Below are 26,557 nucleotides of genomic sequence, written 5' to 3'. Positions count from 1 at the left end.
AACCACTTCTTCGTTTCGAAATAGCAGATTCGTTCAACGAGATAAAAATGTACACAAAATAGTCAAAATAGTATTTAAGTCCCTGACATAGAAGCTTGTTGTCAAAGACAAAAAAATATTATTATGTGCCACGATAACTGCCATGGTGTTTTTTTTTTAATCTTGAGTAGAAAGTGCTTGCAGGATCAGTTTCCTGCGTTCGCTTAAACTGATGGAGAACAGGCGAGGTTTTCAGGTTTGTTGCGCTATGGCCGCTCGCTGCACAATATTGGCATTTTAGAGGCCAAAAACAACTCTCCGGTGCTCCAGCGGGGCTCGGGTATTTATTGACTATCTACCGGAATGCCAGTGTTGTCGTTTTCGCCCACTTCTTTCACTTCAGCAAGGGGCTCAGAACTGTCTCGTTTGTGTTTTGGTGGGTGGACTTGTGTTTTTCTTGTTCCCGGGCGGGCCTGGCGGCGGGCGGGCTACTATCCCGGAGTGAGCGCGTTCTAGGACTTTCGGCGCTGGTCGTCTTGTGTTTTTGTGTGGAAACCAAACTTCGGAGTTCCGGAGAGTCATAGAGAAAAAGACAACTGTTTATAATATGGTATGGACTGCAGAATGTGTTTTAACCGACCAGTTTGATTTCCCAACATGAAGCTTATGCTAAGCGCTACCTAACATTCGCGACAGTCTCTTTAGCATTAGCAGTAAAAAGCTAACAAATTTAATACCTTTTGTGATGCGCACTTATAGCATATAACATAAGATTTGTCATCTGATTGACAACCCGATTCAAGTTTTTTTCATTTTAATCTCGTATTTCTGTGCTAATATTAAACAAAGTTGTGTTTGTTTGCTGCTAGTTAGCATATTAGCATAGCTAGCTCAGCTAAACGAGTGCTCTGTGACGTAACTTTTTCATTGTTTTGACAGCGTTTTACCTGGAGAAGCGAACGCCAGTCCAATCTAATTTAGGTTTTTCATAGTATTTAAGATAATCATGTAGTTATTAATTATAAGTAAAGCTTGTTGATATTTTCCTCCCTATCCACCATGTAAACAAACCTTTTGGCAGCTGCAGGATGGATCCAGACATTAGTGCAGACACACAAAAAGCTGTGAGTTTGCAGTGGAAGAGCTTCAAACTGGTCCAGGATCCTGCCATCAGACGGGTTGCACAGAAGATCTACAGATATGATGGGGTCCATTTTAGCGTACCTGTGAGTATATTTAAAAATAACTTATATTATGCTTAATTTCATTGCAATATCCTTATTCTATAATACTGGGGGCAGTATTTGGTACTGGCAACGTTGAAAAAACGTGTTTGTGAATTTTTATCTCTGCTTATGTGCCTTTTGGTATTCTAGCAAATAGTTCATTGCTTTCACTTAAATCTATTCAGTTCTCAGGACGTCTATTAATATACTAACTTGTTGTTCAGTTACCTATGTTGATCTTCATTTTAATTTGTATCAACACTACTGTTAAAAGATTTAATGTTTTAAGTATGAAATAAATGTTATGAATGAAAGTACAGTTCCACGAGTTTGACAAACACCAGAAGCAGGGCTTAGCGGTTGAGAGGGACAAAATAAAACTTGTCCTGTGTTTAAGACACTACCTTGGTTTGAAAACAAGTCTCAAAACCAAGTCTCCAATGTTTAAAAGAGATATTCAATCCAATTGTATAAATGATACATGATCAGAAGCCCAGCTAGTTTGCTTCACTGGTAGGTCTATCGTCATTTGTAATTGGTCCATGACTGTTACGTTTCGTGTCTCTCAGTGTAGGTTTACCTGTCTTTCCATTCCAATAACTCATGTATAAAAATGTCACCAGGACTCTGGATTCCCACCTGTGGGGGAGCTGCGGGACCCAAGACCTCGCAGATTATGGTCCAGGTATACAGAGATGGTCTTGCCGGTGCCAAAGTTTAAGGTGAGATGGCTATACACTTCGAAGCATCACTCTATTTTAAGTATCACTAAGGATTTTTTATCTCTTTGCTTCACAGCTCGACGAGTTTTACGTGGGTCAAATTCCCCTGAAGGAGGTAACTTTTGCTCGGCTCAATGACAACATTAAGGAGCCCTTCTTGGCTGAGATGTGTGCCAAGTTCGGCGAGGTCGAAGAGATGGAGATCCTGTTCCATCCGAAGACCAGAAAGCATTTAGGCCTTGCTCGGGTGCTGTTCACCAGCACACGTGGTGCCAAGGACACAGTCAAGCAGCTGCACAACACCTCCGTCATGGGCAATATTATACACGCACAGCTGGACATTAAAGGTATGCTTATGGAGATCTCTCCGGTACCAATTGTTCTGCATTATATTAACCGACAAAACACTATATTTTACAGAATAACTTTAAAGCCTAAGATTAGAGTGTGAACCAGTAGGTCCTTAGTGGTGCAACAGATCATGAATGATCCGCTCAAATTGATGTCTACGGTTCAGGTCACCCATGATCCGCAGCTCGCTTTGAGGAAAAAAACTCAACGATAAGGGTGCCTGTGCAATTCTCACGTAAAGGGATCATAAGAGTGCGGAAAAATGGAGCAGCCTTAGAAACTTCTTGCCTTATTTAAATCACAAGTTTGGGTGCGTTTTGCCTCACTTTGTATCTTGTAAGTTGTTGAAAGGCTACTTACAGGTCGTTAAATGGACTTCTAGTCTGAGACTACTGTATGTCAGCCTTTAACCTTGTTTTCATATGCTGTCATGACATCACAATTCTTTATTTTGTTTTATTTTTTCTCAAAAATGAAACGAGTCTATGCTAACACTTAATTCGCTTGTTCCCAGTTCAAGTGGATATGTTTAAAGTGTTTTACATAAACATCACAGTTTTCCATGAATTATTTGTCCTGTCTTATTTTTTTTATTTTTGGGGGCTTTTCCGATTCGTAACTGATCGCAGACAGTTTTTTGATTCATTGATTGAACGACCCTACTCACCCCCCGAGTTAGGAAGAATTGAAATATGTAATACACTGCAATTTTCTTATGAGTGCTCACTTTTTCAATAAGCATATTTCTACGTACTAAGAAAGAATATCTTATAATTTATGATTTTAGGTCAACAGAGGCATAAGTATTATGACCTGATCGTGAATGGTTCCTACACGCCTCAGACTGTCCCCTTGAGTGGCAAGGCCTTAGTTGACTGCCTCACCCCGCAGACTCCAACACAACAATCAGATGTGGTATCTTTCGGAATTAAAATACAAATGTTACTTTACTTGCCTTCTCTAACAAGAAATTTTCTGTTGTCACAGTCTGCCGACATCAGACGGCGACTGTCCACCGAGTTGGCAGCGTTGGCGGCGGGCGTCCAACAAGCCCTCAAATCTGGAAACATTACTCCTGGCTCAACAGATACCGGTTTCGGCGAGCAGCGCCTGGAAACACCCTTATCCTCATCTATGACAGGCGGTTACACCTCAGGGTCTTCAGCGTCATCACAGAGCGGAACACCGTTCTCTGCGGAGTCTGGCTATTCCGGAAACAGGTGGGTTATTGGCTTAGCTGGCGTCGTGAGCTTATCAGCAAATCATATGGTGTCATTGTGACTTGTTGAAAATTAAACTAACAGCCACATATACAACGTAAAATAGTATTTGTGGTACTAGCAATTGTGTAGAAGGTGCATGGTACTTTAATAGCAATCTGGTATATTATTGCCATCAGTCTGCTTGCAGTACATTTGCCCAGGGCCTTGTAGTAAATGAATAAAGCATTCAAGACAAGACAGACAGACAGACAAGTCAAGCCAGACAATACAACAGTTATCCATAGTACTCCTAATCCTCTGAGGGTGAAATCCAAAGTGTAATCTATATGTGGATTTATAGCTATTTTATTTCTTATTCAACTTGGAAATAATTATTTGGTGCCTGACCTGACTTTGCTTGAAAGCAAAATTAAGTATTTGGACACACTGCTTGTTTTCGGTCTTTGTAAATGAGGTCAGTTGACAATCTCATTTTTGTAGTTATGTTTTCAACAATTTATATTTTATTTTATTCAAGTTTTTTTTTATTTTTAAAGAACTCTTATATTTCTTGCTAACAGACACAGCGGCTACAATGCCTGCAATTTGGGAAGTGGTTATCCCCCTCAGGACATGCTTCCTTCCTCTTCATCCTCTTCTGCGGTGTCCTCCACTGTAAGCAGCGGATTTAAAGGGTCCCACTACTCTGAGGATGTCCTTGAACCTTCCTTGTACCACCGAGGACGTCCCGGATACCTCCCGCCAACGTCTTACCGTCCTAATGAGCCACCCTGCTACCCACCTTACCCAAACTCAGGTGGACCCACCCCACACACACACCACTCTGCCATTCCCCCTCCACTTCTGGGGTCACAGTACGAACAGCCTCTCATGACTGAGCGTGAGCGCGACAGAGACTTGGGAGGGCGCTATGGGGTGAGGGGAGGTGTTTCCAGGCGGTCCTCTTACCATCACCAGCAGGACACCAACTCCTCTTCCTCCAAATATCACTCCCATCACCACCACTCAGACCGGCGGGACGAGCGGGGCTACCGCCGGGACAGTGTCAGCTCACGGTCAAGCGAGCACAGCCACCAGCGGCACCGTAACCACCATCACTCGCACAACCATCACGGCAGCCGCAAAAAGAGCAGTCGGGACCGTGACAGGGATCGGGAGCGGGAAAGCGACAACCCTGGCAACTCAGACCCAAGACACAATTCTAGTTCATACCGGTCCTCCTCTAACAGCATATCCCCGCCTTCTTTGTCCTACTCCACATATTCCACATCCAAAGAACCTGCCCCAGTCCCTCCTCAGGGAATTGATTCGTCCACTCGTTTAGGGGGCACAAATCTGCAGGAGAGGGGTTCCACACCCTTGGCAGGTGCTCTGCCGCCACCCCATCCTCCACCCCCGCCACCACTCCCACCAGCATCTGTTATCGCTGCAGCTGTGGCTGAGACCCTGGGAGCTCTAGATTTTAACCAGGATACTCCCACTCAAGAAGAGCAGTGGACAAAGCCCAAACGCTGTCCTAGCACGCCACCGATCCCATCTAAGATGCCACCACCTTTGTCCCCTTCCCATTCCTCCAGTGCCTCTTTATCTACTTCTTCCACCACCTCTCTCCCCCAATTTATTGCCACCTCGGGTAGCCCGTCAACTGGCCGCAGACATGGTTCTGCTTCTCCTGAACCAGACTGTACTAATGAAAGCTTACCTTTTGCCTACCACAGCAGCAGCTTAGACTCCCGCATTGAGATGCTCCTTAAAGAGCAGAAAGCTAAGTTTTCCTTCCTAGCGTCTGATGAGGAAGATGAAGAAGAGAAACAGAAGGGTACACACTCTGAAGGTGGGACAAAGCGATGGCGCACAGGCAACGGCACTGGCGCTAAACAAGCAAACATTCTGGAGGGCAAGGAGCGGGGAAAAGGGGAGCGTAAGCGAGACAGCCTCAGGGACCGACGGAAAGGGGCGGATGGTGGCAAAAGGACAATCGAGCCACTAGCTTCTACGCCACCCACTTCCACATACTCTCCTCGAGTTCCAAGCCCAGATAAGGACTTTCCACCGATTGGCCCAACTGAGACTGACAAAAATCTGGAGGTTTTGGCGCTGGATGTGAACACTAACTTACAAAAGACTGGGGCGCACACACCACCTTACAATGGACAAAATCAGGTAACTGCTGGTCATTTTAGCCATCTTTTGATATAATTATTTTTGTCATTACTTCCTTAATCACTATGAGAGAGCATACATTTTTCTGTTAATCCCAGGACTGACACAGAATAAGGATTTTAAACGGATAGATTGTATGCAAAGTATCAGTTATTGTGAGAAACATCATGTGTAGGATATGATAATTTCCTTAAAAATACATTTGCAAAAACATTCACGAGAACATCGTATGCAGGTTTTTTCATTTTAAATCTCACAATCCTTGAAATAATAAATTCTAAGTTTTTGAATTTCTGAAATAATGGAGTCATTTTAAATATTTCTCTCCCTTTCCACCTGGTTGAATAATTGCAGTCATTCGAAATCTTTGTTTGATTTCAGTCGTCGCCTCGTTCTTCGGGGGAAGACATGGAAATATCTGAGGAGGAGGGGGAGGTGACAATCACAACAGTCACCACCCACGAGCCTTCCATCACCTCCTCGCCATCTTCCCAGGCAGCAATGCCGTCACAGGCTGTAGTGGACCAATCTTCTTCATCACCGCCATCGATCTCGGAGTCATCGCAGCACTTTGGGACACCCATGCAACAGCCCATCCCCTCCTACCCGCCTCATCTCCCACCCCCACCCCCGCCAGGCTACTCCCTGCATCCTCCTCCGCCTCCTGGTATACCGCCACCTTCCCACATGGAGCTTCACCCAGAGTATCCTCCAGCCATGCCACACCACATGTATGATTATGCCAGCTCAATGGAACTAATGAACCAATACACTGGTGGGGCACCTATGTCCTTCCAGATGCAGACGCACATGCTCAGTCGCCTGCACCAGCTACGTTTGTCGTCTTCTAATAGCACAGCAGGCCAGGCTGCTACGGGAGACTACTCCTCGTATCATCTACACTCGCTGCCGCCAACACACCACCCATTTATGGAACAAGAGGGCAGCGGAGCAGCCACGCACTATGAGCAGGATCACCGTTTTATGCCACCTCACATGCTTCCGTTTCCGCCTCCTTCCCACCTCCCACCTCCACACCCTACATGGCCTCCACATATCTTAGCGGCACAATACCCCTCCTACATGCCACCGCCCGCATATGGCACAGTTCCGCCGGGTGAGGGTGGGGAATACCAGACCCCTACAGAGGAAGTCCCCCTGGTGCCAGAGAATCCTCACGAGGCCACCGTGCAGATGGCGCTGGCTACGCTTATCCAGGAGATGAAAAGCATAATGCAGAGAGACTTGAACCGCAAGATGGTGGAGAACATTGCATTCGCCACCTTTGATGAGTGGTGGGACAGGAAGGAAACTAAGGCCAAAGTAAGAAAGCAACTCAGTTGTAAATAAATGTTTTATTCTTTTCTAGCCTCTATTTTCTAGTAATGTCATTTTGACTTGTCACGCCTTTATATAAATTACCAACCGAGATACTCGGTCAGGTATTATTAACTCCCTCAAACTATACCTCAAAGTCTGAACTTTATTTCTATTCTGATTTCAAATTTAATTGCGTACCGTGAAGATCCCAGATTATGAAGAGTATGTTACTGTCCAAAGGTTTTTGGGCCTATTTACATCTTTCTATGTCATGGATCAGCTGCCTGCTGTGAAAAGCCCTTTTATGCGTCTGTCGTGCTCATGTGTCCCTGGCGCAAGGTTGTTTGACAATTGCACAATCTTGTTATGTTCAAAGAAATAATTTTACTGTACAGTACAGTGTAGATGTATTGATTTTTTTTTGTTTTCCATTTGTTCAAGAATATTTGTGGTGCTCATTTAACTGTTTTACAATTGAGAGTTAAGTGATGTTTTTTTTCCCAAGTGATGCTTAATGCATGCAGTCTTTTTGGTCCTTTAATCCTTTTACATTCATTTCTTTCGTCTCCAGCCATTCCAGACAATTTCGGCCATGCGCGAAGAGGAGAAAAAGGAGGATAAGGTGAATCGACCTCGTGAGCCACTGTTGTCACTCGTGGACTGGGCGAAAAGCGGCGGTGTGGAGGGCTTCTCCCTTCGGGGAGCACTCAGGCTTCCTTCCTTTAAGGTAATTTAACAGCCGCCAGCTGTAAGAGTGAGACATGTGGAATAAATTGTCGAGGAAGACGCAAGTTTAATGTAACTTGGCGCTTTTACGTGAATTAAACTAGCATAAACAGACCCTCATCATAGAAAAGGTGTCAATCGAAAGGGGTGCGCTATCTACCATATTGAGTCTGTTTAGTTGTAAATGGAAATAATGTGTAAAAAAACGGATTACAAGAGGCAACATCCAACGAAGCAGAACTGTTTAAGACGGATTCCTATTTATCTGTCGGCATTATCGTCTGTTTTGGAGTCCATATTTTACACGGTTCTATGCATAGTCCTTGATGTAACAAAGTTATTTTTGCGGATATTCAAAGAAGTTGACTGCCAGGGGACATACTCGTGAGTTACAACGGCTTTATGGTTTTCGGGTATCTTGTTTCAGACTGATCGCTATTTTTCTCTTATAAGTATATTTTGAAATGGTCTTTATATCTTGAATCCCAAGAGTTTAAGTTTTCCAAATATATGTGGCATGACTTATCTCAGTGACTGGTGACATTATACAGACACATATTGCTTTACCAAACATCCGGCGTCCCACCAGCAGGTCGTCGCAACCTTAAGGGTTAAGGTACTGTATGTTATTAAAACTCTTTCTGTCTACTGTCCTTCTCGGTAAATATCTCGTGTTTTAATGTGGGCACATGCGGCTTAGAGTCAGGTGCGGCTTATGTATGTACAACATGTTTTTTTCCTTTAAAAATATACTGGTTGTGGCTTATAATCAGGTGTGCATTGTAGTTCAAATTTTACGGTCCTTTAAATTATACTATGATTATTATTATTATTATAATGATTCTTTTATAGGTAAAGAGGAAAGAGCCACAAGAGCTAACGGATGGCGACATGAAAAGGCCGCGACCATCAACGCCGCCTGACGAGGATGAAGGTTTGCCGAACACATGGCATGTTGCTCCAGATGTGTGCTATCTTGACACTTTGCCTGCTTCTCAGGTCCTGATGGGAGAGTGTCAGACACCGGCCAAGCGGGACGAGATAACAAGAGAAGGAAAAAGAAGCCAAGGAGTCGAAAACCATGGGAGCTTGACAGCGAGGGAGAGGAGACGTCCGATGGCTCCTCCTCCGAAAAGGTTTGATGTTTAGCTGCTTAATAAATGTTTAAAGGTAGAATTATATGTCACTTTTCTGATGGCCACATCATCTCATTTTGCCAGGATGATGAAGTGGAGGCGAGCGACAAGTCTGATGGTAAGGATATTTGTTTCATAAGCATTATCGTTGTTGTGATTATATATATACCACAGCCATATCCCCCTAGTGGGAGGTGGCTAAGAGTCATTTCTGACTCTTTTTGGGAGATCGATTCAGAGGAGGGGATTCCCAGCCCCCTCGCTCAACCCAACTCAGGTGTTGGGAGTCATTAGGTCAAGTCAAGTCACATTTATTTATATAGCCCTTAATCACAAAAATGTCTCTAAGGACTGCACAGGATTACAATTACACAATTGCACAATTACCTGATCTTAAACCAGCATGCGGGCAAGGAACAACTCAAAAACCTCAGTGTGAGGAAAAAAGGTCACCAAATCCCCCAATTCCAACCCCTAATGCTGAATGCCAAGCAGGTAGGCAACGGGTACCAATGTTTAAGTCTTGGGTATGACTCGGCCGAGGCTTGAACCACAACCTCCCAGTCTCGGGGCGGGCGCCATACCCCCAAGGCCACCGAGCTTGTTATGATTACTCTTGTAAAATCCTATGTTTGTATAGCTGCTGCCAAACACATTACTCTATTAATTAGTTCTGTCGATTTTTGCATCCATCGTCAGTATATTTAAAGCAGTTGGAGAACTGCCTGGGCACTTATCGTAGGAATCTGATTTAATCATTGACATGACTAGTGTCAAACGAATAACCCGAACTTTGCAAGTAATCTGCCTGGGGGGGGGGGTTGTTTCAACAAGAACGAGCGATATCATTACGGAAATAGATGCTGTTTTTTCATTTTATTTTTACATAAATTAAAGAAGGATTTCATTTGATCACTCAACAGAGTCAACGAAGTACCACACTTTTTTCACGTTCTAAAAGTAGGCTCTATTACTGCGTCCTGTCTGTTTACAAGGTGTGCTTTATTTTGGCTTGCCATAAGCACAGGCGTACAGTACATATTAAAGGATACAAGATACAACTGTTGCTTTCACTATTAATAAAATAGCACTTTTGCCGTGCAGGTGGGAAATAAAATGGAAATTTTCTGGAGAAATAAACAAATACACTTCAGTTTTTTTTTTATAAGAGTGAGCTGGAAATTGCATGTATCATTCTTCTCACTACCACAAGTGCAGCATATAAATATCCCGAATGAGTAAAACTGTGTACATGCCTTAATGCTCATAATTAAACAGACTCTTTTGATAGATTATAAGAAACTGGTTTGATGTAAAGGATAAACCTAAAAAAATATAGGGAATACGTAAAACCCATTAGACCTGAATATTTAGGATAAATCGTCTTTTTAAAGTGCTATTTTTTAAGACTAGGCCATTTGCGGTAGGAAATATTGTAAATAATTTAAAACTAAGTACTTTTTTTCCTAAGACCCCGGTATTTCTGATCCATGATCATTTCTCACGTCATAGTTTTGTCCACATAAAAGACTGCACTGTGTATTTTATTGCGATGAAAATTTTTAAAAAATTATTTTTGCATTTAATTAAATAAAAACCCTAAAGTACTTGGATTCCAAGACTTTCTCATAGCTTTATTTGTTCTCTAGTTAAACAAAATGTTAAATGGTCTGCATTTATATAGTACTTTTCAAGTCAAGGAAGACCTCCCAAAACACTTTACGATGTGCTTCAGACTTACCCATTCGCACGCACGCACCAATAAGGAGTCAGCAATGCAAGGCGCCTACCTGCTTATTGGGGTCATTAGGGATTCAGTGTCTTGCCCAAGGACACTTCGACATATAACACGGATGAGCGCTCTACCTCCTGAGCTAAAGCCGCCTGCCAAAACAAAACAAAAAGACAACAGACCTGTCTTAACAGGCATTTTACGAATATATTTCCCATAGAAACTACTCTCGAATCTCCTTCCAGAAAAGTTTAGTTCTTCCCACAAGTACGACCCTACACTAGCATTCCACTCAAAAAGTTACACTAAATAATACTTGTTTAATGCCATGATAAATTGCTATTCAGTGATTGTCAATAATCAGTCAATTATCACAGTAAAAGGTGTCATGATTGATGCAATTTTTTGTTGTAACTCTACCTTCATAAAAAGCAATACCAACTGGGAAAAAATCCAGACCATAAAGTCCCCATAAGGTTGCTCACTGTAATTCATTTGTTTTATTTATGGGTTGTCTCTCCAATTATTAGTGTCAGAAGCGAATGACCTATAATAAATCCCGTGTCAAAAAGGTGTTTTGCTTATTTTTAGACGATGCTCTCAGTGCCGACAGCGACGATGAGAGCCTCTCTTCCTCTTCCGGGGGTTCTTCTTCAGATGAGTCCTCATCTTCATCTTCATCCGAGGAAGAAGGAGAGATGCATGACAGTGACGAACTTGAGACCATGGATGAGTCCCCCATAGACAGCTCAGTTGAAAAAGGCAGCAGGTTTGTTACAATGTTTTTGATCCAGTGTTTTTGTTTGTTTGGTATTGTTGCCCAAAAACAACGTTGAGTTTTTTTGCATTTGTGCTTTTATCAGGGAGAAGATATTAACAAAGGCAGAGCTCAAATTTGGTAAGTCATCTTAAAATGTTAAATGAGTAACTTTTTGTCAAAGCCTTTAAGAAAAGGACATAGCTTTGTTAATTACGGACAGTGTTGGGAATAACGCCGTTATAAATAACGCAATTACGTAACAACATTATTTTTCCAGTAACGGTGTAATCTTACTGGTTATTTTTTCCGCTGTTACAATGTCGTTATCTTTACTGACGGTAAAAAGCAGTGCGTTACTTTGCCTCATCTTGCTCATAGGAAAGATAAGCAGAACGTTGTTAGTCAGCCTTTTGGCATTTTTATTCCCCAACAACACGCGATCGTGAACACGGCTCTCATTAAACGTAAAATGGAAGCCATCTATAATACTGTATGCAAAGAAAGTGAGGCGTGTCACGACGTGAGCGAAGAGTGTGAGTTGAAGTTAAGTGTGTTTAATAAACAGCTTCCGACATTATAACGCTCCAAAAAGAGACTGGATGTGTTTATTTTAATTATTCTACAACGAAGAGTAATCCAGAACCCTCACAAAACGACACATTACAATACTGAAAATAATGTGGTGTGTGTGTATGTGATGACTGCACACAATACAGACCGTCCTACCATAATACCACAAGTACTGTATGAGCGCCTTTGAATTCAGAAAACTTAAAATCTCATTTGGGTAAACTATTGTCTGATTATTTCTCAGTGATTCCCGCATCCTTAAACAGGTTCCAAAATAGCTGCTCTCTCCTCACTGAGAGAGGTTTTGTCAGCTATCATAAATCGAGAGAGGAGGATAGAAAAATGTGAACACCTTATTAAGATTTATATTTGTTTTAACTAAAAATATTTAGTAACATTTATTAATTGTCTTTTTAAATAATTCACAAATTTACTTTTATGGCAATATTGCGTGATCACAATAACAACGATGAAATACGGTGATGTGGTTTCAGTCGGGCCTTTTAAAACAGACGCTTGTCTTAGGTCTACCCACAATACATATAGCAACTTCAGACAGAGATGTTTATTTTGGATCATGGGAAAGTGTCAGTTTAATGAAAAGTGGATGTCTGACAAACGCTTTTCGCCATGGCTAAAAGCTGTGCTATGTAATGTGTACGAGGCGCAATGTATTGTGTGTAAGAAATATTTGTGTTTTTTGTTTTGTTTCAAATGGTTTTTGTGTCGACTTGGTCTTAAAGTTGATTTCAGTGGCATTAAAATAGTCTTTGAAGGTCTTGAATGTAACTTGCCTTAAGCCGTAGCAACCTTTTAGTCAGCAAAGTCAGCAAAAAAATATTTGTTTGATCAGTCCTGGATATTTTCCCTTTTTTTGGTACTGGAAAAATGTAAAAAAAAAAATGCCCTTGAAAGTGTTTTTAAAAGTACTTTAATTTAGCCATAAAAAAGGTGTGCAAACCTTGCAAGCAGCTCTGGTTGGCTTTGCCCCTTTTTGAAGCATGTTTTACCCTAGGTGTTCCTCAAAAGAAAAAAGGAAATGCAAAGTAAGTGAGGAAATTCAAGTAATCGAAACAATATTCCAAACTGTCTGACTGTGATAAAACAGTTGGGCAAAGATGAGAACAGATGAGCGAAGCTCCCACACACATTTTCAAACATGAGGCCTTAATGAAAATTATACATTTCTCCCAGGTGAAGCCAAGGACAACAAACCAGAAGCCCACTCCAAGCGACCCCCGTCACCGCCATTTCCCCGGCCTCCTTCCCCCGTTGTCCTGGTCCCTCCTCTCAAGAAGCGACGAAAGACCGTTTCCTTCTCTACTGAGGAAAACGAAAGCAAAAATATGCCGTCATCCTTGCCGACAACTATGTCTTCACCGCCCTCACAAATACCAGCAGAAGTGCCCTCCCTCTCACCCACCAAACCTTTGGACAGTTGTGTATCTGCTGGCCCACGTCAAGCTCACACCATCCAGCTCCTTCCTTTCGCTTCCAAACCTGGTGAGGGTAATGCTTTAATCCTGCCGCCATTCATAAAGTCTCCAGGCTCTGAGGATTCCAAAAGGGGCTCCCCTACAAAGCCTTCCGGGAAACGGGGCATGGGCAAAGATTCTCCCAAATCGACTACCCCCGCTTTCATTGTGTGTCGTACTGTTCAGAACCTCCCTCTGGACCATGCCTCCATGTGTAAAATGGCTTTTGAAGAGGCACCCTCTGTAAATGTCATCAGCAAACGACCCCGTGGAAAGTCCCGCACCTCCAACATTCCTACTTCTCTTCAAGAAGAGGATGAGGAGAAGGAGCAGAGGTTGAGACTCAGAGAGAAGTTGGGAGCATCTAGCCTGCTGCAGCTGGCCTCGGCTTCCACGACCGATTTGTCGGTGCTTGCAGACGTGGCCTTGAAAATGGATCCTGACGATGGTGACTCGGAGGAGACGGAGACGTCAGATGAGGCTGAAGAGCAGAAGCTGGAGGGTGGCCTCTTCTCAGACGAGGCTCTGCTGCGCATCATGAGCTTAGAGAGCATGGTGGTTTTAATGGAGCACAACTACTGTAGACCACCAATCCTCACTACAACCCCTGCTTCTAAGAAAACTTCCAAGCAGGAATCTTCTGTCCTGTTCCCAGCCGACCTCAACACCATTTCTGGGGTCCTCGAGGCACCTGAGGAGGTCATTGGTGAAGCTCTCCCCTCCAAAGCTGACACGGGAGAGTACTTGGGCCTGTTTTCGCAGGAGTCCAGCCAAGCCACAGCATCACTTCCTCCAATCAAGAGGATGCAAGCAAACAAAGTGCTGGAGCTTGAAAAGACCAAAAAGAGGAGAAGTAAAGACAAGGAGAATCTGGAGGTCCAATCAGTGAGGCAACTAAAAGAGACTCCATCCACAAAACAAAAGAAACAAAAATTTGAGGTGTGTGCAATTTACCCATTTAAATCTCCTGCCGCTAAAAAATGTGAAAAATGACCCCCTTTGCATTTATATAAAAAGTCAACATGAATTGCAAATGAAAGGGGATTTTAATTTGATTAATTCCCGAAACATAAAATTCCTATGCAGCAGTTAGGTCATTAGCAAGAAATTATTTTTATTTATTTATTGCTAACGTCAGTCAAGTTCTCAAAGGGCTGGTTACTGGGGACACTTTTATCCGTCTAGGCAGCTTTTATGGCTCTACACTACCAAAGACAATACTTATGTGAATCTGGTACATTTTTGGGATTAGTGCTGAAACCTTGCTGAGGATGTACAGTCTGTGCATCTCTAACTCATCTCACAACCATAATGTTGATGTTTTGATCCTCATCATTGGCCAAGTTTGTTTCTCTGACCTTTTGCTCTTTGGATCTGTCAGTGGAATGAATGACAAGAGAACCCATTGGTATTTATATGTGCATGAGGTTGACTATGGTAAAGTGTTTTGAACACCATATGATGTAAATAGAAGTACCATGTAAAAAAAGCACACTCCCATTTTATTGTTTACTATTTAGTAAGCAGTATACATCTTCCTTAATAGCACAAGTGTGCATGTAGAGCCATATGTTGAGTGTATGCTGTGTCATTTAACTGATAAATTGTGTCAAAAAAGTACCAGAAGTAGACTTGTTTTGACATTGTCTTACTGTCTTCAGGTCTCTGATGCAGAAGAGGATGTGGATGTTGAGGAGCTGGAGTCCGGCGAGCTAACCAGCACCGATTCAGAGGCTGACTCCGCTGCGGTGACAGTGGAGGACGTGAGAAAGAGTGAACGGCTGTTCTTGCAGGAAGCTGGCATGATTTCCACCAAAACCAAACAGCTTCCTGAGCCCCCTGCGATCAAATACGAGAACCGCAGCGAGTTTGAGCAGATGACCATCCTATACGACATCTGGAACTCAGGGCTGGACGCTGAAGACCTGATGCTGCTGAAGTCTACGTATGAGAAACTACTGCAAGATGACCACAAGTCTGAATGGCTCAATGACACCCACTGGGTGCAGCACACTGATATCCTTTCACTTTAACCATGTGGCTTCTTGTTACACGACTAAGTGTATTTTTCTCTCTCTCTCTCTCTCTCTCTCACACTCACACACACACACACTGTTATGCTTTATTGTTCTTAATGCTAAGCTCCACTGACCAATTTGCCAAACCTTCGACGGAAAAAGAGGAATGCCGATGGACAGCTTCGCGAACATGTGACAGGCTGCGCCAGGAGTGAAGGATACTATGCCATAAGCCGTAAGGAGAAGGATGTCTATCTGGACTTGGACCTGCCTGAGCAAGTCATACGGGAGGTGGAGAACGTTGATAGCTCAGTAAGAGGAGTCTCTTGCACGTTTGCACATTTCACAACACGCCACTACACAGAAACATATTTAGTGAAACGTCCATCCATCCATCCATTATCTACACTGCTTATGCTCAGTAGGGTAGCACTGGTGCTGGAGCCCATCCCAGCTATCCTCTGGCAGTGGGCAGGGGACACCCTGAACTGTTTTTTAGTGAAACGTATTTAGTGAAATCAGTGTGGGTTAGCAACTGGGCCCTATTTCAGAATGCAGGAAGTAAATTTTCTTGAACGACCGTTACTTGGGCCATATAACTTGGATATTATTTTGGCAAAATCTTTCTTCCATTGAAGGTCGTACAGTACGAACATTCTTTCTTCTCAAACATATTTTCTCTGTGACTAGACTGTAGTTTATAATACGGTTTATACATCATCCATATTTAATATTTACTAAAACCCCAAATTTCCAACCTTATAATTGAATACTAGACCATTAATAATTCTTTGTAATGTGTGTAACTTTGCCCACAAGATTGCAGCCAAACGTTGTTTTTAGGCATGAGTGATGTGACAATGATCTACTTCATTTGTGGTGGTTGTTTTAAGGTGCTACGCCCTACTGATTTTTTGATTCAATTTAGTTAGAAAATGCTAAATCTTATTATTTTGGAATGATCTTAAAAAATGAAATCGTGTCACGCTCTGCAAGAGTTACAAACATTTTCTTTGATTTACTAATCAGAGTGGAAAATAATTGAATGCGAACTGTTTGAACAATTAATTAAAGATTAAGGCTCAATGGTGAGGCACTTGTGATACAATTTTGGATAATATTCTCTCCTTTGTTTCATGGACTGTCCACTTAAGATCCACTTAAAAGTGGGCCACTCAGTTATTACTGTACAATAACTGTAAATATTGTTTTATTATTTCATAAAAAAAATTAAGTACTTAGGTGAAGAGAGATTTTCCCCCTGTTCAGCACAATACATTTTAGATTATAGTTTTTTCACACTGCTCATTAACAAGGCATTTATAATTGTGCAGTTGCCATTTTATTTTGTGTTCTCACCCCCATTGAGTAACTGTTCATCCTTCTACTCTCTTAGCTAAGGAGTAAAAGGGAATTAATAGTGATAAGAAGTTCCATACAATATCAAAACAGCTTCTCCTCAATTAACTTAAAAAAGTGACTGCTCAGGATCTAAATTTGAGTCAATTGGATTGTGCCCTGTTTAAAAAAATTAACACAACCTTTTAACTAACCATCTCCTCTCAGCAAAATTCGCTGTTTTTAAGTCAAAATGGGTGTCTTACGCGAATCTTGTAGACCCGAGGAGAAAATGTTTTGAAAGGGGTATCGTGAGCTTTCCACAGAGGAGAAAGAGCCAGTGCATATTGCAGCATAGACGTATGATTGAATGCCTGAATGGCCGTCCCATGAGCTGGATGGTGGACACATATGCTTTGGCATACACAGAAATGCCAATTCTGCAGCCGCGACACATTTCTATGCTTACATAGCTTTCTCCGGTAAGATTTAAGTAAATATTTCATTGATCATTAATAAAGAACTAACTTTTCACTCTTTGGCAATGGAGGAAATGTGAAATAGACCCAATTATACCATTTGACACCTGTCAAAGACTTCATTGTTACCGTCTTTGCAAGTTTTTGTCACCACATTAAATGAACCAAGCTAAATGAAATCTTTCATGTAAACCACTTGAGCTAAAATTAAGATTTAACATAATTCAGTTATCCAGGCTTTGTTGCTTATCTTGGTTTCCTGTAAAATCTTCAAGGTGTATGTGTGTGGTGCCCCCTGCAGATGATTAAGACACAGTGTGGGTCAAAAGATCTCAATATTTTGTTGGGTCTTACAGTCTCCCGGAACATATTTCCTCCACACCCATCTCACTTTTTTTTAACACCTGACCCATTTTCATGCCTTAAACATTTAATGGGCCTGTGCATTTTGTATTTCCTCAGTTTGAATTATTTTCGTCTTAAGAACTGTTTTTGGCCACAGGCAAGCTCGATTGGTTGCCTGATGTGTTATCTTACATTTGAGTAGACTACATATTTTTATGATTATCTTTTCCTCACTGGTTTTTAAACATTTTACTTTCATGGGACATCTTTTGGCGTGCTTATCTACTTGGTCAGTAATTCTTCATCAAGTTCACTCAAGTCTTTATTTTGAGGCCAAGGTGTTTTGCTTCCCTTCACCTCAAGGCCATCTGATAACATGATTTTATGTTTTTTTTCTCTTCAGGGCACCAACCGTGTGCTGTCAGAGCGACGCTCCGAACAGCGGCGTCTCCTCACTGTCATCGGCACGCCGGCCGTCATGGACTCTGACCTGCTCAAGCTCAACCAGCTAAAGGTACAAGCCTACATCTATGTTTGCCATTAACCACACTCCACAAAGGACTCTAATTTTTAGATCACTACAAAACACATATTCAATACATCATTTCAAGTACCCCATGTTGCTGTAATGATTTTTTGCACACTCTGCACACATTTGTAACAAGAGCATGCAGAAAAATATCACACACATCGCATCATTGGCATACAAAAAAAAGATGCTGGAAAAATATACTGGCCTATTTATTAGATCTGTTTTTCAATATTTGCATTAAGCTGATATTTTGTGTCATCGTTTTCTTTATCTGCAGCAGTAAACCTTCATCATATAAAATGGTGCTGTCAAACTAATTTTCAGGGCCACATAAGCATCAGGGCAGTCCTCAAAGAGCCTGATGTAACTTACCAATATTCTTTAATTATATTTATATGTGAAATAAATGGAACCACTCCATAAAGTAACTGGATGTATTATTCAAGTCGCAACGTGAGTTTGACACTTGCTATATCAGGAGAAAATAGAAGCAACACACATTTTTAGAAAAGACTGCAAGCTGTACCGATGCTGAGATGGAGCCAAGGGGATTCCATGAGTGCTTTATTAGCCCGAGGGGACTGCCTGTCTTTTGACGAAACACTATTTTACATCAATTTTTAATTTTGATTGATGTGGTGGCGCAGTTCCGCAAGAAGAAACTTCGATTCGGACGCAGCAGGATCCACGAGTGGGGTCTGTTCGCGATGGAGGCCATTGCTGCAGATGAAATGGTTATCGAGTACGTGGGTCAGAACATAAGACAGGTAAATTTTGGTTGAATGTGTCAAGTTAGCACTGTTTCCAACCTTAATCAGTGTAACATGTGTCTGTATCTGTTTGTGTGTGTCTAGATGGTTGCGGACAATCGTGAAAAGCGCTACGCCCAGCAGGGAATTGGCAGCAGCTATTTGTTCCGAGTGGACCATGACACAATCATCGACGCCACAAAGTGTGGGAACTTGGCTCGTTTTATCAACCACTGCTGCACGGTGAGTAGATAATGTCCAATAATTATTTATCTGGCTAGTGTTGCAGGGACGCTGACTTTGGACAGCTGGCAGGTGACACCCTGGACTGGCTGCCAGCCAATAGCAGGGCACACAAGATACAACCACTCTTTCACATACTCAATCTTAGGGATAATTTTTCACTTCCCGGTTGACCAGACATGCATGTTTTACTGTAGTCTCCGCACTATAAGGCACACTGGATTATGAAATGCACCTCCAAAGATAGTCTTTTGTGATATTGTTTTTATATACAAATTGCAGTGAACTATAAGGACCATGGAACTAAATCTGCAGGAAGGGCTCAGGTTGCACAAAAATTAAGTAATGTATTAGTGCATTGATTAATCCGTCTGAATATATCACAGATCACAATTACATAACATTGAATGCAACAGGAATCGAATGTGGCAGGTCCTACCCACTAGACCAATAGAGATGCAGACCACACATGAAAATATTTAGCTCATCTTCATATTTTTAGTCACGGTACCAAGTTGTTGATGTTTTTATTGGGCTGGCTTGTGAGAATATTGTCAGGCCGTCAGACTGTTTAGGAGCAAATACACGTCTTCACGATTTCACCAGTCACTAAAATATGTCATGCCACACATCAGCTTAAACTCATGGGATTCAAGATATGACGGTCATTTTAAAATGTTCTCATCACAGAAAAATCACAATCAATCTGAAACAAAATATCCAAAAACTATAAAGCCGGGATAGCTCACCAATAACACACTCTGATCTGACAATTCTCCGTGAACATGGTCTCATTACTTTCACAATAGTCCAGTGAATCCAACCGTGTAAAATATTTACTCCAAAACGCAAGATAATGCAGACAGATTAAAAAAATCAGCCAAAAAGCATTCCTGTGTCATTTGACAATCCTTGTTAGTTTTGCCCCACAATACCCGTTTTAAAGTGAACAGATTTGTAAACTGATTTCCAATATGGCCGTTATCTTCTGACTTTTCAATTGACACCACTCTCGATCAATTGCAATGTTTTTTTTTTCATGGTCTTTAGCCTGCGATAGCCTATAAGGGCTAGGGTTATCGTGAAAATTACTTATTCGTAAATATTTTTCACATTTGCGATTAGTCTCTGACATTTTCTTTTTATTTTCAGCCTAACTGTTATGCCAAGGTGATTACCATTGAGTCCCAGAAGAAGATCGTCATCTACTCCAAGCAGCCCATCGCTGCCAATGAGGAAATCACGTACGATTACAAATTTCCGTTGGAGGAAAACAAGATCCCGTGCCTGTGTGGCACAGAAAACTGTCGCGGCACGCTCAACTAACACGTCTGCCGCCATTTCACCACCAGAAAAAACATGTCCACACCTTGCACTTTTGGTGTCGATTTTATCCCTATACCCTCACCTCTCCACCCAGCTATCCTACTTCTTCTCGTCACTCTGTGATGAGTGCCGGGGTTGGGCATGGCCTCAGTTTGGAAGGTCCACTTAGATCCACGCACAAAGGAGTAAACACAAGTTCAGGGTTTTAAACATTTGACTCCCACACGTTCCACTTTGTTCCACAAGCTTTCTCCTTTTTTGGGATTTTTTGATAGTATTATATAATATTACTGTTATGGAATAGTGTTTCAAGCTTCCCTGTTGTCCAGATTATCTGCAATTCACACACACACAAAATGTCCTCCCTGTCCTGAGTTAGTGCCCGTCTTGTTTTGTGTGTCATTTTCTTTGTTTGGAATTTTTTTCCACCAAATTCTTGTAGGTTTTGTTGTCCCCGTGCGCTTGCAGTTTTTAACTAGCACTTTTTTTTCTTTTTGTGTTGTATGAAAAAGTGAGTTACTAAACCATTTTTACTAAGGGGATATTACAAAAAAAGGCAATTTGTCCAAAGTATTTGTCTAGTAGCAAAAAGACTAAAGCAAAAAGTCTTTTTCTGCTTTACAGAATATAGTGATAACAAAAGAAAATGGATGTAAATAAGTGTTTGTTTCTTGTAGAAACATACTAAGTTGTAAATAAGATCCCTTCCCACTCTTTCACTTCCCACTCCCCTTTTCTCTTCATGCCAGGACACATGTACATACATTCAACTTGTTTATTTTGTACGGTTCTTCCTTGTTTTAATATTATTTGAAATCTTGTATTAATGCGTTGGACCCTTTATTGTGCATTAAAATATTTTTTAAAGAAAACGTTTTCTTTTGTTTGAGAGTAAAAAGAGCCAAGAGAAATCTATTTTGACGTGACCATTGACCACATCCGGGTGTGATATGACGCACCTGCGCTGCGGCAATGTTAACAGGAAGTGAGGAAATCTGACCTTGAATGGAAAAAAACTATGCCTTAATGTTTGGGTGGATATGCTTCTGACAAATTCAGTTTGAGACCAGATGCATCTAGTTCATTTTCACAACTAGTGAATGAATATGAGTTGACATTTCTGTGTCATTAGTAGATGGTAGAAATTCTCTAAAAGTAGTGCTTTAGCTAGAAAAAGTAACCTAGTCATGTTTAAAAAAAAAAAAATACCCAAACCCTATTTTGATAACAAAGATTAGGGAAAATGTGCCTTTTTGTGAAATGAATACTTAAAAAAGAAATTTGTAGCTCAAGAGTTAGATTTCAACACCAATAAATGTATTAAACAATCTCTGGGCTACAGCGAATCACGTGCTGTCACTGCTCATCTTTTGTAACATATTCAAGTTGCACTATAATGTGGCACCATTTCCTTATGTATTAGCAAGTGGGGTTTATTAGGTAAATCGGTGGTCCCCCAAATTATGGCCGGGTATGGCCCTCCTCCATATTATATCCAGACCCCTGAACAATACCAGAGAGATTTTTGACGTACATTATTGTTTACCGAAAAAATAACTCAAACTGCGTGTTTTTAGTCGTAACAGAATTCAAACCGGGGTCAGGGGTGGTGGGAGTGCCAAAATTACCACTGGACTACCAGAGAATGAAATAACAAATTTAGAATCGGCATGGTTTTATATCTCATCATCATACTCATCACAGAACAAATGTTAAATTTGCAGTGCCTTTCACAGGTTACAATGACAATAAATGTGTCACAATGCTTATATTTAAATAAAAGTATGGAATAAAATTGATTGTCATTGTAACGTGACACGCACAACAACCTTAACATTCGTCTCAGGTACTGTGACTAAAAATAGCTTGATAATGAGATAAAATCTGGCTTTTCACAAATAATCTATACCAGTGGTGGTCCAGTGCTCTCACAATTTGGTTGTTCTTGGACTTGTTAGGACTACACAGCACAACAAAGTTTTCCATTGACGAACCCACAGGGTGTAATTTGGTTATTATTTATTTCACACAGTAAATAATATTTATTTTCTGACTTGTTCAGTAAAGAATTTAAAAAGAGTTATTTTTCTGACTTTTGTTCCGTAAAAAATCATAGTTTTTTTTATTGTTGCTTTCTGGAAAACAATACATTTTTACATTTTGGACCCCCCCAGAATTGCAATTTTTGTTTTCCAAACTGACCCTGGTCCCTCATCAGATAAGAGAAAAGTGATGTGACCCTCACAGGAAATAGTTTAGGGACCTCTGAGCTAAGTAAATTCACTCTGAGGAAACACAGAGGATCGTCCCACCAAAATATTAGGAAGAAGTATTCTACTCCTCATTACAAAGTTAGTGTTCCTCAATACACCTAATATGACTTGTTTCGCTTGTGAAAACATTAAATTAGGTTTGTCATTTGTTGGCTTGAAATGGTTGTGACGCCAATGAACTTTGACCTGTGCTTCTGGTCCAATCACAGACGGCTCAGCTGCAACCTTGACCAAAGTAGAATAGCAGGAATGAACTCAAACAGTGCTGATAGTGTTTTGTACTATTGATCTGCCGACTACTCACGAGCTTGTGGCATACACGTCCTTATGGTTCGAAATGGACATAATAAAATCTTATTTTTATTCTGGGAAGATAAAACCACATAGATTACTATATAGAACCTAAAGCTGAGGGGAAACACAAAAGCTGCAGATATATACACTACCATTCAAACGTACTGGGTCACATAGAATATACTTATTTTTGTGTTTTTTTTTTTAATAAGGATAACATGGAAATAATGAGAAACACATCTCATCTCATCAGCCGTACCGCTTATCCTCATTAGGGTCGCGGGTGGGCTGGAGCCCGTCCCAGCCGTCTCCGGGCAGTGGGCAGGGGACACCCTGAACTGGTCGCCAGCCAATCGCAGGGCACACAGGGACAGACAACTCATTCGCTCACTCACACCTAGGGACAATTTGGACCGGCTAATTCACCTGAAATGCATGTTTTTGGAATGTGGGAGGAAACCGGAGTGCCCGGAGGAAACCCACGCAAGCACGGGGAGAACATACAAACTCCACATAGGAAGTCTGGAGCTGGATTTGAACCCACGACAGGTTCCCATGACATGAACTGTGCCGCACAAGCACTAACCACTGCGCCGCCATGCTGCCCAGAAACATCCTATACATCGTTAATGTGGTAAATGACTGTTTTATCCACAAATATTTAATTTGAATGCAATATATACATCTGTGTATAGAGGCCCATTTCCATCAAGCAGCACTGTAGTATTTTAATGGTACATTGTGTTTGCTAATTGCGTTAGAAGGGTAATGGATGACTACAAACCCCTTGTACAATACTGTTAGTACAGCTGAAAACAGTTTAGCTGGTTAGAACAGCCATAAAAATGACCTTCATTTGAGCTAGTTGACTATTTGGAGCATCACATATGTTGATACAATTACACTTTTAGAGTGGCCAGTAGAAGTCATTAGTAACTTTTAAAGCTCAACAGTCTATTTTGTTTTAAGAAACAAAGCCTATTCAATGTGAGAAAATGCCAAGAAACTGAAGATGTCCCACAACTGTGTGTACTATTCCCTACAGAGAAAAGCACAATCAGATTCCCACCAGAGTAGAAAGAGAAGTGGGAGGCCCCACTTACCAACAAAGCAAGAGGTCAGGATTAAAAGCATTGGAGTGTCTAGTTTGAGAACTAGACACTTTACATGTCCTCAACTTGCAGCCTGATTAAATAGTGCCTGCAAAACACCAGTGTCAACATCTACAGTGAAGCGGTGACTCCGATATGCTGGCCCTCAAGGGAGAGTGGCAGAGAAAAAGCATTTCCGAGTTGTTTGTAGCTAACAATCTGCCTCTGCTTATATCATTCCCATTTCTCTCTTAGTTTCGAAAGATAACCACTGACCTCGGTGAAACTGTATCTGGTGAAGGAAAATTTGATGAAAGGGAAAGACCACATGCTCTCTTGACCCGCCACCTCATGCTGTAATATTTTTAGACTTTGCCCACTGTAGGGATGTAAGTATAAACTGCACATACCCCACAAGTAGAGTCCATAGTTGAGTGCACAGCTAAACACATTCAGATATTTTTTTGTGTACCTACATGGACTATAATCCATCAATGTATTGTATTGTTCTTGATTATCACATATCAACAGCATCCACATTAAAGCTGTTTTTTGTTCAGCCAATACTTTGTTTAGTGTGTAATGTTTTAATAAAAAAGAAAACAACAACAAAACTGTAGTTTTCTTTCAGGTTAATGGGAGACTGTGTAATATTTTGACTGCTAGATTTTGCTGTATTGTGTGGTGCAACTGAATATGAGAAGTATGGTAAACCTGACACTTAGTTTGAAACATATATATATATATATATATATATATATATATATATATATATATATATATATATAGGCGATGGCCTTCAGGTGCTTAGTGGATTATCATTGGGGTTCCAGAAGCGAATCAAGCGGCATCTGGGAAAAACCACAGCTCTGGACACTGTATCTGGCCAACGTTAGGTCCATTAAGTCATAAAACGGATGACTTGGAGCAACAACTTGTAGGAAACTGATATCTTCGAGACGGTTTTATTTCAATCATCAAGGAAATATATATATATATATATATATATATATATATATATATATATATATATATATATATATATATATATATATATATATATAAATATATAATAATAATAATAATAATAATAATATAAATACCCTATATATATTTTTTAAGTTCCTTCTTAAAAAATTGACCTATTGTGATAAAGTTCATTATTTTCCAAAGTGTAATGATATGGTCCAAAAATGTTTTTGCTATTTCTTTCCCTTTTTTTATTTTCTTTGTTATTGTATGTGTTTGTCTTGCCGTTAGTCACCCCTCTTGAAGGATATGACCAAGGTAGATAGATAGTAATGATAAAAATGAAACTTTCATATATTATAGATTAATTGTACACCAACTGAAATGTTTCAAGTCTTTTATTCTTTTAATATGAATTATTTTGGCATACAGCTGACAAAAACCCAAATTCCGATCTAAAAAAAATCAGTATATTATAAAAAGGTGTTCTCAACGAACTACTGACCTAATCTTCTGAGTCAACGAGTTAACTCTACACACCTTCAAATGATTCCTGAGGCTGTTAAAAACTCCCAGCCTGGTTCATTACTCAAAACCACAATTATGGGTAAAACTGCTGACCTGACTGCTGTTCAGAAGGCCACCATTGACACCTTCAATCAAGAGGGTAAGACACAAAAATAAATCTCTGAGTGAATAGACTGTTCCAAGAGTGCTGTATCAGGGCACCTGAGTGGAAAGTCTTTTGGAAGAAAAAAGTGTGGCAGAAAACGCTGCACAAACAGAACAGGTGACCGGATCCTGAGGGAAATTGTGGAGATGGACGATTCCAGACCTGTGGGGACCAGAGGAAACAGTGGACTGAGTCTGGAGTAGAAGAATATAGAGCCATAGTGCACAGGCATGTGCAGAAAATGGGCTACAGCTGCCGCAATCCCCAGGTCAAGCCACTTTTGAACCAGAAACAGTGGCAGAAACGGCTGACCTGGGCAACCGAGAAGCAACACTGGACTGTTGCTCGGTAGAGCAAAGTTCTTTTATCGGATATAAGCAAATTTGGCATGTCCTCCTGGAATCAAGGTGCCAGTGTCTGGTGGAAGACTGGGGTAAAGGAAATGCCAAAATGCCTGAATTCCAGGTTCAAGTACAAATTCAATGATGGTCTGGGGCACCATGGCAGATGCTGGTATTGGTGCAATGGGTTTTATCAAGGGCAGGGTCAATGCAGCTTGCTATTCAGGAGACTTTGGAGCACGTCATGCTTCCATCTGCTGAAAAGCTTTATGGAAATAAAGCTTTCAGTTTTCAGCACGACCTGGCACCTGCTCGCAGTGGCAAACCACTGGTAAATGTTTCAGTGAGCATAGTGTTACTGTGCTCAATTTCGCTGCCAACTCCCCTGACCAGAACCCCATAGAGAATCTGTGGGATAACGTGAATAGGAGACTGAGAGACACCAGACCCAACACTGTAGATGAGCTTAAGGTCGCTATTGAAGCAACCTGGGTGCCCATAAC

At 41.1% G+C, this 26,557-nt stretch overlaps 1 protein-coding gene across 3 annotated transcripts; it reads left to right on the top strand.

Moving 5' to 3' along the window:
- Positions 1-219: 219 nt before the first annotated feature.
- setd1a (SET domain containing 1A, histone lysine methyltransferase) lies at positions 220-21,279 on the top strand. Of its 3 annotated transcripts, none has more exons than XM_088332255.1 (21): positions 220-235; positions 1,061-1,205; positions 1,829-1,927; positions 2,004-2,274; positions 3,066-3,193; positions 3,266-3,498; positions 4,062-5,664; positions 6,046-6,987; positions 7,556-7,711; positions 8,563-8,644; positions 8,710-8,846; positions 8,931-8,964; positions 11,170-11,347; positions 11,442-11,476; positions 13,103-14,322; positions 15,045-15,399; positions 15,532-15,713; positions 17,967-18,077; positions 18,743-18,862; positions 18,950-19,087; positions 20,240-21,279. In XM_088332255.1, the coding sequence occupies exons 2-21, from the start codon at positions 1,068-1,070 to the stop codon at positions 20,411-20,413; spliced, it is 6,336 nt and encodes a 2,111-aa protein (XP_088188381.1). In that variant the 5' UTR covers positions 220-235; positions 1,061-1,067; the 3' UTR covers positions 20,414-21,279. The 3 variants fall into 3 exon arrangements, with proteins under 3 accessions (XP_088188381.1, XP_088188373.1, XP_088188389.1); XM_088332247.1 differs by having other exon boundaries at positions 223-589; XM_088332263.1 differs by lacking the exon at positions 220-235 and adding an exon at positions 246-319.
- The last annotated feature ends 5,278 nt before the right edge of the window (positions 21,280-26,557 follow it).

The sequence above is a fragment of the Urocampus carinirostris genome, chromosome 1, assembly GCF_059441175.1.
Source record: "Urocampus carinirostris isolate Australia breed hairy pipefish chromosome 1, RoL_Ucar_1.0, whole genome shotgun sequence".
NCBI lineage: Eukaryota > Metazoa > Chordata > Actinopteri > Syngnathiformes > Syngnathidae > Urocampus > Urocampus carinirostris.
Note: the sequence above shows the minus strand (reverse complement) of the source record. Positions and strands in the feature narration are given on the sequence as shown.